The 14,605-nt window shown below is 37.6% G+C and overlaps 1 protein-coding gene across 6 annotated transcripts in view; it reads left to right on the forward strand.

Annotated features, from left to right (window-relative positions):
• The window catches only part of GREM2 (gremlin 2, DAN family BMP antagonist), a 113,211-nt gene that overhangs the window by 15,979 nt on the left and 82,627 nt on the right, over positions 1–14,605 (forward strand). Inside the window, exon 2 of one of the 6 annotated variants that reach the window (XM_073899939.1) lies at positions 1,587–1,696. The exons of 4 other annotated variants lie outside the window; for them this stretch is intronic. In XM_073899939.1, coding sequence (XP_073756040.1) covers positions 1,668–1,696 — 29 coding nt within the window. In that variant the 5' untranslated portion in view covers positions 1,587–1,667. Of the gene's footprint in view, positions 1–1,586; positions 1,697–14,605 lie in introns of those variants that run through there. One more of the 6 variants, XR_012380522.1, reaches the window with a different exon arrangement.

Below are 14,605 nucleotides of genomic sequence, written 5' to 3' on the forward strand. Positions count from 1 at the left end.
CTGCTCAGCGGGAAGCCTGCTTCTCCCTCTCCCACTCCCTCTGCCCCTGCTCCTGTACTCTTTCACATAAATAAATAAAATCTTTTTTAAAAAAAGTAGCATGTCACAGACCTGTACCTCTGAAACAAATAATACATTATATGTTAAAAAAAGCAAAGAAGATAGTAGGAAGGGAAAAATGAAGGGGGGGAAATTGGAGGGGGAGATGAACCATGAGAGACTATGGACTCTGAGAAACAAACTGAGGGTTCTAGAGGGGAGGGGGTGGGGGGATGGGTTAGCCTGGTGATGGGTATTAAAGAGGGCACATTCTGCATGGAGCACTGGGTGTTATACACAAACAATGAATCATGGAACACTACATCAAAAACTAATGATGTATGGTGATTAACATAACATGATAAAATTTAAAAAAAATGTAAAATTTAAAAAAAGCATGTGTTTTGCACAGCAAGGAACTTAATTTCTGGGAATAAAACTGATGAGGCACCTCTCAAAACTAGGGTAACCATAAAATTTATTGTCTAAACCAGACACTTCTCAGGGGGTGCTATTAATAATTATGCTGGGACAAGAGGCAGAAGGCAGGCCACTGCAGGGCAAACAAGAGCAAGGAAGAAGAGTGGTCTGGCCGCTAGGGTAGTGTATGCCCTTCACAGTCCTGGAAAATCACATATGACACTAAAAGCAATCACATATATTCATTGGCAAGCACTAAGAACCTCGTGTGTACCAGGGCAGGGCTTGCCACTAGTAAGGAGTCACTGATGATGCTCACAATCTAGTGAAAAAAGACACATATGTGACTTAAGCTTGTAATAGTAACAGGGCTAACCGACATTCACTGAGAACTGTCCATATGACATGTGGTTGATTTTTTGTTCATTATCTCATGTAATCCTCACTCAATCCTATGAACTAAGTAATGTATCTATGCTGGGTTTTCAAATCAGGATACTGAGACTCAGCAAGGGGGACATGTCCAAGGGCTGTCAACATACAACTAGTGGAAACAGGGTTCAGGCCTCTATGTGTGCAGGTTCCAGGCCTGAGCTCATGGCCATCATGCTTTGCTGCTTCCCTGTGGAGGACACTAAGACACATGTCACAGTGGAGATAGGAGCCGAGTGATGGTGGGGCGCAAAGAAACCGCCCACCACATCCTGTGGTGCATGTGGAGCACTCGAGGAGGAGAAGTGTCACAGAGGAGGTAGCATTTGAGATGGGTCTTGATGAAAACCTGGAATTCCATGAGGAATCCAAGGAGTGGGGTGGAGATATTCCAGGCAAAGGGCCAGTGGGAGCAAATTTCTCCCCTATAGCACCAACGGGTATAAAGGGCAGGGAGAGAACCTGTGCCTTCAAAGTACTTGTCTCTGCAATGGAGAGCAGGAGAGGGCCTAAAGTTGACAACAGTTTGAAGGCACACAAGCCTATGATGGTAGGCAGAGTTGTGCTTTAGGATCAAGATCCCTGTTAGGGCCAGAACCTTGGTCCCCATTCTGCCCTGAGCTCTTCCTTTCACGTGACAAAGTGACTCCAGTTCTAATTGCTGTTGCTAGAAAGTACTTTCTGTCACATTTCAGAATTTTGATAGACTCCCTGTCAAGCATTAAATCAAGGAATAAATCAAGAATAGAAAGACTTCAAGAAACCCTATTTGTCAGATGACGTCCAATGTTGGAGTTCCATCTATGTGAGTTTTGAAGATAATTAAAATGTACCATTTTAACTGCTATTTTTTTAGTTTAAATATTTTTTTCTGATGGAAATATTTTCAAAAAGTGGTGTTTATTTTCCTGCACTACTAAACATGATGTACTAAAGGTGATGAAACTCTCCTTTGTAAAATCATTGTCATCCTAGAGAACATCAATTGTCCTCTAGGCCCTCATTTTTTTATTAAGATACACATTTATTTATATTAATTTAACAAGCAGCTATAGAGTTCTTGCTCTGTGCCATGTACTTCCAAATGCTTTATAATTAAGTCATGTCATCTTTATGAGGCTGAGATTTCTCATCCGTACGCTGTGTGCTGAAGCACATAAGAACACTATGCTTTTTCCTCACTAAAATGCTGTGGCTTCTTCTTTTTTTTTTTAGATTTATTTATTTATTTTAGAGAGAGAGTGCACAAGTGGGGAGAGGGGCAGAGGGAGAGAGAGAGGGGAAGCAGACTCCCCACTGAGCACAGAGCCCCACACAGGGCTCAATCCTAGGATGCTGAGATCATGACCTGAGCTGAAACCAAGAGTCAGACACTTAACCAACTGAGTCACCCAGACACCCCAACGCTGTGGTTTCTTATTCCTTACACTTAACCATGGTGAATTTGCCTTATTAGCAACAGTGAACCAAATAACAGAGCTTCTTAAAGTTAAGTATGAAATAAAAGTACAGAGGCTGGTGGGGAAGATGGTAGAGTTGGAGGATGGTCTTCTAAAAATTGTGGAAGATTTTGTGCCATGTGTTTTTGTTATCCAGAGATCATTTTGACTTGGTTTCCAGCTCTTGACTGTGTTCAAAGATGTCAGATAAATGATGTTTAGCTGTATGAGAAGCCACTTTAATAGCACAGCTCTAGGAAATGCAAACTTTTAACTTCCATTTAGAACCATGGATGCTGACCTTCTGCAGAACCCTGGACAATTCATATAGATGTGTTCTTTGGCTTATTCTAACATTGAAGTAGTGAGGATGAATTGTATTATGTTCGTGGAACTATGGCAAGAAATCATATGTTTGAAGAGGAAGAAGTTCCACATGATGAACAAAGGTAGAGCTTCTTTCCAAATATCCAAAAGGCCGCTATTATGGTGGTATCTCATTGTGTCCATTAGCACAGTCAAAATAATTTTAAAACTAATAATCTCTTTCCACATGAACTCAGTTTAGGAACAAACTGTGTCTTACAGTTCTGATTGCATTTCACTCTAGAAATCATAGGATGTGTTATTTAGTATTCTTTTACTCACCTTCCAGGTAAAACTTAATTTTAGAAGTAGTCTCAAATCAGTCCTATCTACCTTTATACATTGATTCTTTAGTTCGATGCATCTTTTATTCCAAAGCCAGGAAGGAATGTCTCTCAGCTGTAACCTCAGCCTTTATAATTCTTCTAGTTGTAGCCTGGAGTAGAGGCTCCAATCATAGATTTTTATATCCTTGAAACAAGACTGTAAAATTTTATAGCAAATTGTGGAACCATGGTCTGAAAAACCCATTCAAACATTTCAAATATGAACTTCATCTTGCAGTAGAATTAAGAGTCATTTATTTTCTATCAAAAGCATCATAAACAGCTCCATACCTCGTAGTAAATCAGGAAACCAGATTGCCAGGGAAGGTACTGGACCTACTAGTTTGGCTGCTGGAGCTGTTTCAAAAGCTGCTGGATGACCTCCAAAGGCCCCTTCCACTTCAAAAAACTCCCTTTCTTTTCAGCGAGTCATGACTTATGACCGGGTCTTGGGCAACTCAATCCATGGCCATCTGCAAAAGAACAATCCATTTCCAGATCATTAGGAAAATTACCAAGCCTAGCACTTAGTTGAAAAAATGGCCAGAAAATGTTGGAGGTGGGAAATGTGGGGAAGAAGGAACAAATGTATTGAAAGGATATTCCACCTGGAAACGACGCATTGGCTAACATGAGTAAGGAGGGCCAAAGTTTTAAGATATTCTACACCCTTGAACCAGCATGTTCCAGAGTCCTTGATACAAACCTCCATAATCAGAGGCTGAATACCTTATTTAGGTATATCTCTAAGCAATGTAATGTCTTTCGAGTTTTCTAACAATATTAATCCTACTTCATTCAATTTATTCATTCAACAAATTTGTTTTTAGCTTCTTGCATGTGTTAGTCACTCTGCTGAGCTCTGAGGGTACCCCGAAGACCATGACTGGATGATCCATGCTCTCATGAGCCAATTACAGTGGCAGGGAGTGAAAAATTAAATAAATCATAAATAATTTTGTTAGCTTCTATGTAGAAAATCACATGAATGTTGTTTTAGACTGGGTGGACAAGGAGGTTTTCCTTGAGAAATCTTTCTTTCTTTTCTTTCTCTTTTTATTGTATCTACATGAGATGATGGATGCTCACTAAAGTCAGTGGTGTAGCCACTTCACAATATACATAAGTCAAACCATTATCCTGTATGCCTTACATTTATACAATGATGTATGTCAATTATGTCTCAATAAAGGTGGGGAGGGGGAGGAAGCCAGTTATGTGGAAGCTGGAAAATGAAGCAATGCAGAATCCCTGGGCCAGGGACAAACAGAAGCAGGTGTTTTCTAGGAACTTCTAGAAGCAAATGTGCTCAGAGCTTAGTGTGCAAATGTCACTGGCACCATTTGAGGTGGAAAAGCAGGCAAAGGCCAGATACTATACGGTGTCAGAATCAAGGTAAAGGACTCTGATATTATCCTATGTGAATTTTATTCTATAGTAAAAGAAGACTGAGTACAACACAATTAATTGCATCTAATAAAAAAACTGTCTTCAGACAAATATTCTTGAAATATAGATTTAATTATGACACTTCCCTGCTCACAGATCTGCTGCTCACCAAATAAAATGGTAACTCCCAGGCATTGAAGGGAGAGGTCTTCGCCATATAATGTTAAACACATCTCTTCCATCTCTAACAATGTGCTCTGTGAGCCCGTTACCCCACTCCACTCGACATTCTCTGAACCCATATTGCATTTTTCTTTGCTCATGCTGCTCCTTTCTCCTCACCCCTCCCTACCCTGACATCCGCCTGTTGAAATCCTACCCATCCTTCCAGATCCAGCTTAAAGGCCACCTGTTCCATCAAGCCTTCCCTGCTCCCCTCTGCCAGAATTTATCTTTCCTTCCTCTGTCCTCCCAGAGGACTTTCCACCTCTCTTAGAGTGCTTACCACACACTGCCTTGAACTATAACTATTTATGTACATCACTCTCCCCCGTGAGTCCAACCTACTAAGGTTCAGCTAAATGGCACTTGTGAGTTTATGGCCCCGTAGAGTGCCTGGTAGAGACAGTCCACCCTTAGGTGACAAAGGAAGTGAAACCAGTATTGCAAAAGTGACAGAAAGAAGATGAAAAATAGAGATTAGAGCCAGGAATGAAACATAGTTATTAAGCAAATAACTATGCTTTTAAAATACTCTGAATAGACCTTATTTCAAGAGTTAGGCTTCCTAAAAGTAATTCGTATTTGTCTCAAGTCAACCTCACTTTTGACACATAACTGCTACTTAGTAAAGATACAATTTTCTAGAAAACAAACGAACAAACAGATCTGATACTGGCTCTTCTTCCAACTAGCTGCATGACCTTGTACAGTATTTGCTTAACCTCAGAGTCTACAGTTTTTCCATATGAAAAATAAACATAGTGTTAAGTGCTCTGCTTTTCTGTGAATGCACCAAATGTTATATTGATGTGAAGTAAGAAGAGTGTTCCTGTTTGCTGACTGGACGAATTCCCATCTTACCTCTGCAACAACACAGAGGCCATGCTTTCAGAATCTCTGCTGGTGAAGAGACTGTAACAGGTGTCTCAGTTTGGGCAATCCCAGAAGCAGACACTGAGCCGAGGATTCAAGTGCAAGCAGTGTATTGGAAAGTGCAAGGAACACAGGAGAGTGATAGAAGTGACCAGGGAAAGCAAGGCAGTCAATAAAACGTGCATTTTAAACCAGCAACCACAGTGAGCAAATGGTTCTAAATCCAGTGGGACAACACCAAAAAAAAAAAAAAGTACAAAACACAACCTCAGAATCATCTTTGCCTTGAAGTGAAAGAGCTGAGATATTAATACCCCTACACCTGTCAATCATTGGTTGATACACAGTGCAACATAATGCAGTGAATAAGAATAATGTATTAAAGCTTATTTACATGGAAAGATGCTCATGAAAGTGAAAACACAAGTTAAAAATTTTTTGAGCATAAGCATGTGTATATATAAGTATGCATAAAAGTCTGGAAGGAAATATTTATATAAAAAGTGTTCATTTTAGCAGAGGCTATCTTTAGGGGGGAGGTTTCTCAGTGATTTTATTTTCCATTTACCTCTACCTTCTCATTTTTTTTTAATTGACATGTGTAGCTTAGAACAACTTAACTTCAGGATAGAAAAAAATAATCAGACCCCAAAGTAGGATCAAATAATCAGACTAGAGAGTAAGATCAATGTAATCCAGAAATATCTATAATATATGTCACATTTATTTCCAGAATTCTCCACTGATTGCTTTGGTAATGGATGTGTATTAAACCCTTCCCTCACTTTTCTGCAGTCTCTGATTTTTCCAGTTTAAATTCACTTTCAGTAGAAGAGTGGGCTGACTGGAACCTGGAAAGCATTTTCAAACATGTAGTTTCTTTGCCTGAGGCATCTTTAGAAGTTGAATAAAGCACTGAAATCAACCCTTTTGAACTTCCTTCTTTAAGAGCCATCTTATTTATTGTAAGATAAATGCTTTTTCAGCTCTCTTTGAAGGAAGCAACATATGAAGGTTGAAGGCTGATGGGCCCCAATTCTGTATTCTCTGGAAAATCACCATGAATGTGTGGGGTTTGCTTTTTGTTTTCACTTGGGGTTGGGAGTCTGGTTCATAGGTCTCTCCTCAGCCCTTTTCCCCAGGCCCACCTTTCTTTCATTACAGCCATCAGGTACTGGGTATCTTTTCTGCTAGTAATCATAGTCCTGGACAAGTTTCTGCACTTGGAGAACTCAGAACATAGAGAGGGTATGATAGAACTATGCTTTAAGACCTACTTGTTCTAAAGATCTGCTTGTTCTTTACAGAGAAGGGAGTCAGCATCCATTTCTGCTAAGCAGCAATCAGGAGAAAGTCAAATTAGATTAATTACCTAGAATAAAAATGGACTTGTACTTTTGCTAGTAATGGATTTCTAGTCCAGAGAACTTTGCAAGTATTAATAGCATGCTAGTTCTTGGCAGATGATAATCATTAGTGAGCAAGGAACTCTATCCTCCTGCAATGATTTAGCTTTGTCACTATGTAGTAATCTTTGTCTTAATGTTATGTTGAGGCAGGGAGAAATTTTCCTTCAATCTGCTTGTGAAGCATAACAGTTTCTAGTATAAGGCAGAAAGAGGGCTTCCTGCTCTAATTATGTGTGGGTTTTGCTTGTTTGTTTTTAATGTGGGTTCTGAATTAAATATAGTAAAATTCTTCTAAATTCTTTTCTTTGAGGACCCAACTGGAAAGATTGTTCAGAGAAGGAGCTCAGTCGATGCAAATTCTTTTTAAATGCACAAGCTTCCTCCCTGCTAGTACTCTTAAGTCAGTGTCCTTGAAACCCAGGACCAGCCTTATTCCTGGGTAGAGTAGGTCGCCATAAATCTATTGCAAAATTTTGAGGGGTCTTTCACCAGCTAGGAACTTTATTTCTTTTCCTTTAATCCCTAAACTGCTGTCTCTGTTAAAGTACATCTCCCCTGGGAGAAAGAATAGTATTGAATCTATTTGATGTCAGTCATTCACTCTGATTTTAACCCTTTGGTCACAGCTGAGTTGCATGTGACAACAGTTAAGGGTGGAAAATTGAAGGCAGCCTTCACACCCTGCGTTGGCACAACCCTGAGAGTGAGCGCCTCCTTAAACTTTGCACCTGGGCAACTCACTTGCTTCACCCTAGTCCTGGCCCTGACATGTAGGTTATGCTTAAAGAGCCTTTACCTAGATAGTCTAATTTGATTCTCACTACCATCTTATGAAATCAAGCAAATATAATGACCCCCAAATTGATAAGGAACCTAAATTTGCAGATAAAGGTCTTGCAGGTAATAGATGGACTGGAGCCTACAGATTCATTTTAATGCCATGCTCTCTGTATTAAACCATGCTCTTTTTTCCAAATGGAAATGAGACTACAAAAATGGGGGGTCATGGAGAGACAGGATGGCAGTAATGAAAAACCCTGCAGGACTCATTGCTCACTCTTGTTCAGGCACCAGGAGGGGAAGGGAATAGTCATGTCTCTAGAGGATTCAGCTTCAAAACTAGATGTGACGCAGAATCAAATGGACATGAACAGGATGAAGGAAGAAAGCAGGAAGAGGGGGATGGAAGAAGATGACTTAGAAATTTGAATTGTTGTAGAGCATATTTGGCCATCAGAGCAAAATTATGGAAGGCAATTCAAGCCCTGCTATTTGAATGGAGCACTTGCCTCAAAAAAGAAAAAAAGGCACTGACCTCAGGTATATTTGGTGTCAACATAAGCAGGGAAAGCTCCTGGTAGCAATGTTTGCTGAAACAGGAAAATTGGCAATTTCTCATTACCTATTTGCCACATCTTTTTATTTTTCCTAAATAATGTCTTCATTTGTGTGTGTGTGTGTGTGTTTGGATACTTCTGATGTTTACTCAGACTGCACATATTTTCATTCTCTTTTGCCCCTTTTTCCTCCATGAGATTAATGCATACTGTGCTGGATAAGCAACATTTTCTGCAATTAAGGATTATTTCCAAAGTGTCACATTCCAGAAATTGCTCTTTTAAATGGTGATTCAGTGTAATTATAGATTACAAGACAATGTGTAGGTAGATACAAGGAAATATTTTTTTTAGGACTTCCCCGGGCAAAACAAAATCCTAAAATCCCATAAAGGAAGACTGTCATCATCATTAAAATAAAGTATGGTGAGGAGGAGAAATAAAATACAAGAGGCCTTAATAGAACATACCTAAAGTGGGAAAAAAAAATCAGTTATGGGATCCAAGAATAGTTTTCCGAGAAATAGATTTTCCTGGATTTTATTTACCCTTTGGAATTCAAGAACATAATATATAGAGAAGTTGAATCACTATGTTATACACCTAAAACTAATGTAACATTATGTGTCAACTATATTCAGAGAAAAAAGTCTAAAAGGAAAAAAAAAGAAACACAAAAGAAAAAACACACACAAATATTTGATCCTTGATTTGAAGAAGAGAGAAATATATAACAGATTTCTTAATAAAGTTTATTCATATTAAACAAGAAGAATCAACATTTTAAATTCTCATAATGAATTATAGCAGTAGTTTTCGAAGTGAGGTTCTTTGACGAGCACCATCAGCATCACCTGAACACTTGTTAGAAAGGCAAATTCTCACCCCGTACCCAGACCTTCTGAATCAGAGATCTGGGGATGAAGCCCAGCAGTCTGTGCTTTAATGAGCCTTCTGGTGATTTTGAAGTTTGAGGACCGCTATGTTACAGAATCTCCTTGCAGGTTCCAAATAGATATCTATTGAAGAGTTTACATAAATTATTAATATAAATGCTTTACTTTGGAGAACCATCAAAATGAATTATATGTTCATCTATTTTGTAATTACTATCTCTTTAAGACTTAAAGGCAGAAATCTTTGTGTTGAAAATTCAAAGTCAAAACCCTTATTCAGTAAATAGCTATTTATATATGTAAATTGACAGGCATAGGAAAGCTCAATTCCAAGTTTAATTCTTTTTTTTAAAGATTTTGTTTATTTATTTGAGAGAGAGAGAATGAGAGAGAGCACGAGAGGGAAGAGGGTCAGAGGGAGAAGCAGACTCCTTGCTGAGCAGGGAGCCCGATGTGGGACTCGATCCCGGGACTCCAGGATCATGACCTGAGCCGAAGGCAGTCGCTTAACCAACTGAGCCACCCAGGCGCCCTTAATTCTTTATCTAAAGAATATTTCAGGCCAAAAATGCTTCCTGAATTCTAAAGAATACAATTGAGAAAAATAATTTATTTTAATGTTATAAATTATTTATTACACATTATTTTTATAATACTATTAATGTAATTACATAACTAATGTAATATTGGCATATATTTATATTTATATTGTTTATTTTTATGTTATATTTATTATATTATATATTTATTATAATATCACTGTATCTATTCATACTATCTATATTGTATAATTATATAAATTGTATATATTATATATGTTTTATTATGCTATTTATTATAAAACATATTACTTTTATTTTGTAAATAATAAAAATATAAGTAAAATTATTAGTTTTTATAACTTGATTAAAAAGTTATTTAATATATTTTTATTAACATTGTTATGAGGCTATAAAACCCTCTTTAAACCTTTAGATAAGAGTCAATTTGATTTAAAATATTTGGACTTAATAATATTAGCCACAATCTGTTCAGAATTTTCTACACATCAGGCCTTGCTAGTCTTTACAGCAGCTGTAGAAGATGGGTACTATTAGCTGTACTTTGCACATGGTGACTGACCCAGAGAGGTTGATAACTGGCTTGAGATCAGAAGGCTACTGAATCTCAGAGCTGGTTTACAAACTTGGGCTGTTTGACTCCAGAGTTCATGCTCTTAACTAGCAGGTTATTTCAGGTTTTTAAATGCAAATGTTTATATAATATAAACAATATCTTGAGTATTTTACAACAATATTTTGCATAGAAGATGATGTATGTAGTAGTAATTAACAAGTTAAGATAAATGTCTCCATAAACCTTTGGTCAAAGAGAGTTATTAATTATTTAGACAAGAACTTATATCTTAATGATTAAGCATGCCAACAAGTGAAAATATTAGTTGATCATTGGTATGAAGAGAAAGCTTGTGAAAATTCAAACAATTTTTATTTTAATAGGCTAAGAAGAGAAATTTAGCAAAAGCCCACTGTACCTATTCATGCCCCATCCCTGTATACGTATTACTATGAAATATTTTAGCATTGACATGAGCTTTTTTATATTGTTCTAAAGTTGCCCCGATAGCAGCATCTTGGAGAGAAATCTCTACTTTTAGAGGCACACGGGCTTTAGATTTCTTTGAGTCTCAAGAAGGGCAACAAGTATGTCTGGTTGACTCTAGCTACTCTACTTTTATAGCTGCTTACCATACTGCCACATGTAAGGGTATGGTCCCAAGATAGAGATGGACTTGGGGGCAAAGTGTATCATTTCCCAAGCACATCTTCCATTCTTTAAGGTCTACATTATTCTTCATGTCCTTCCCTTTCCCAGAAATGCCCGTCTACTTTGTCATTTGAGGTCTTAACCACATTTCAAAGCTCAGGTGATACGCTATCATGCACTGCAACAAAACTTTCCTGGTGATCCCAGACAAAATCCTTCACAACTTCTTTAGCATCTCATCCACTCACGAGACACTCACACTATAGCTGCTCATGTAGATGTCAACACCCTATGACACTGCAATTATTCGGAGGGGAAAAAAGCATGTCTTCAACATCCTTGCATTCTTATCACCTCTACTGCAGAGTCTTGCAGATGGAAATAAGAATAGTTGCTCAGGCATTAGAATTTACAAAATGCTTCACCCCAAATATCATTTCATCCTTACATCTACCCTGTAAAATAGACATAATCATGATTCTCTTAAAATACCTGAAGAATCTGAGAGTGAGACTTAGAAAGTGCTTTGCTTAGTATCACTCTGAGTATTCTCACTCTGAGTGTGTGCTCCTTCAATGCATATCTGTTCTCAAATATTGGTTGAATGAATTGACAAATTTAAAAATAAATTAATTAATTCCGGGGTAGTCTAGATCCTACTGCAAAGTTGATTTAAGGTCTTCCATTGCTTTCCCACAACCTTCTAGACTTCTCTGCAGATCTCTAAGTTTCTCCACAGATAATAGTGCAGAGAGAATGGGGTATGGATGTAACTGCCATGAGGAATCTGGCAGCTATGGTCTAGAAAATTCATCTCCCCTCCCAAAGGTTTTCGAGAAGTGCCCTGACAATGAGTGAACAGGAGGGAGAAGAATCTTCTAATCTCAAAAATGCCAAATACCAAATGAATTCCTACCTGAGTGTGAAGATTTTCCCCTTTCAATCCCAATCCTTTTTATGGGACTCAATATATGTTATTTGTTACATTCTGGATAGCATCACCCCAATAATCAATTGCCTACCATCCCTTACAAAGGATTTTAGTTGGGTATCTCAATAAACTAGCTGTCTAACTAGGGGAAGGAAGAAGCTGAGAATAGGAACAGTGAATGACAGCAGCCACCCTGATTTCAGGTCTGACATATGGCTCAAGCTTGCTCTCCATGCCCCATTGTATAAAGAAAGGCTGAGATATAAAATTTTTAAATAAGATTCGCCTCCCCCCACCAATCTGGAGATTGTTTAAGAATGCAGATTCCCAATCTCTGCCCTAGGACTTCTGATTTATTAGTATGTACCAGAAAGTCTTATAATCTGCATTTTAAGTAAACTCACAGGTAATTCTAGTGCCTCTTGTGAGTCCGGCATGTGGATTACTTGTGTGATCATTTTAACCTGCTGTCTCCTCCCAAGATCCTTTCATAGATCTTATTAACCCTCATAAGCAGCCATAAAGCTTGCAATACATTTGGCTGAAGCCCATAAGAATATATGGTGTAGCATCTGCTAAGAGTTCCAGTTTCTTTATTTTATCATCAGTGAAATTGAAGTCTCAGAACCTGGGTGGAGGCAGATAGGAAACACACAAAAACAAAATAATTGACTGCAAAATAAGACCTACTAATCAGAAGCATTGTTCGGGAAGCCTCTATAAAGCTAAACAGTGGAGTAGCAAGTGCTTTTATACCCATTGTTTAGATGAGCAAACTAAAAGATAAAGAATTGCCTTGTAAAAGGTCATGGAGTGTAGAAGCTGTAAAGAAAAAAATAAGCCAACACCCTACAGTCTTCAGACCACACACCTTCAGCTTCCTGCTCTTTGAATTTAATGCCACATATATACAAAGATTCATGGCTTGCTCTCAAGAAATGATGACCTTGAATTCTTGGATATTTTGTCTTTAGAAAATAAGTTTACTTGGCTCAGTTATTCGAAAAACATAGATTTGCTCACATAGATTTAGTCTGTGCCTGACTCATTTTCATTGTGAATTTCCATAAATCTAATAGCTAAAATTATGAAATATTTTATACAGAATATACACATAGGTAGCCATAAGTTTATTATTTAGGAATTGCTAATATTATTAACTAGGTAATTTAATAGTTTGTGAATTGATCAAAATATCTACAAACTTGGCATTAAGGGTAACATCCCAAACTGTAATTTCTCAAAGAAATATGTTTCATGATGCTCTGGTTTCCAAGTTAGGACCAAAACCCTATTCGAGAAACATCCATGTAAATAGTAGACCCAACTCTCATCATCAGTCATAAACTTTACTTTTTAATGCAGTGTCCAAATGGTGGGAATCAAAATTGAAAAAAGAAATTCCTTCAATACTCAAGAATAGCACAACATATTTATGTGTCGTTGTTGGAGAAAGTTATGTTTATAGTAAAGAAGAGGAATCTAAATTAGGAACACACTAAGATTTCCCTTATTTCCATTTTTTTCTTGTATGACACATGACAGAAGAAACATGTTTTTAATTTTCAAACCTCTCTTTGTTGAAATAAGTTGCGACAACATCACTTTTATAGCCGACTCAATTCCATGTTAGTTTTGAGGAATGGAACTTCTATTTATTTTGATATTGACAGTGCCAGGAATGTTTTTAAAGTTCAGTTAAAGAAGAGATCCTGGCTTTGCATGACTCTGAAAGGAAAATAAGATCCACTATAAACCAAAGACTAATTTTGGTGCCTACTTTAAATAGAGACAGAATAATTCATTTGGAAATTATGTGTAAATCTTTCAAATATGAATCTAATGATTTGCTTATTAGGTAAGTACTAAAACTGAGCAAGGAAAACTGTGTAGCATGTTACTACGAAATGTACTTCAGAAACAGAATAAAATGGGGCACCTGGGTGGCTCAGTCATTAAGCGTCTGCCTTTGGCTCAGGTCATGGTCCCAGGGTCCTGGGATCGAGCCCCACATTGGGCTCCCTGCTCCACGGGAAGCCTGCTTCTCCCTCTCCCACTCCCCCTGCTTGTGTTCCCTCTCTCGCTGTCTCTCTCTCTCTGTCAAAAAATAAATAAAATCTTAAAAAAAAAAAGAAACAGAATAAAAAATCTTACCAAGTAATTCTTATGTATTGTTTCCTGAAATATTGATTACATGGTTGTTTTAAAAATAAAATACTACAAACAAATGTAAAAAGAACTAGCAGAGCTTAATAAATCTCAATTCATTGAGTTTAATTTAGTTCCAATTGGGATATCTGAAATTTAAAGAAAAAATTGTTATAATTTCTGACATATTATCTATCACATCCAAATATTTAGTTGTTTTCACTCCAAAGAGTTCAGTTTAAAATGTTTGAAAGTCTTCTGAATATTTTAATTAGAGTCGTGTTCTTTAACTTTCACCCCTCCCCCATTTCCACTACAGTACTAACTAGGTCAACCAGGGATACTTGGCAGCCTTTGGGACTGTGGACTCGTTGTGTGGTTTCACAGTTTCTTAAAAAAAAAGAAAAAGAAGTTTTGTAACCAAACCAAACCAAACCAAAGCTATGATTCTCCAGAGTTTGTGGTTTCCCTGAAATCTGAACAGGAAATATGGAGGGGTGATGCTAGTAACGTGACCAGCTGTCACAAAGGCCATATTACATTCCCTAGATGAAAGCAGGAAGCTCAGTCAAAAAAGGGAAGGCAGATCCATTTACAAGATTTGTAAAAGA

The sequence above is a fragment of the Callorhinus ursinus genome, unplaced genomic scaffold (genome assembly GCF_003265705.2).
Source record: "Callorhinus ursinus isolate GAN/ISIS: 27379988/994484 unplaced genomic scaffold, GSC_fseal_2.0 scaffold13, whole genome shotgun sequence".
NCBI lineage: Eukaryota > Metazoa > Chordata > Mammalia > Carnivora > Otariidae > Callorhinus > Callorhinus ursinus.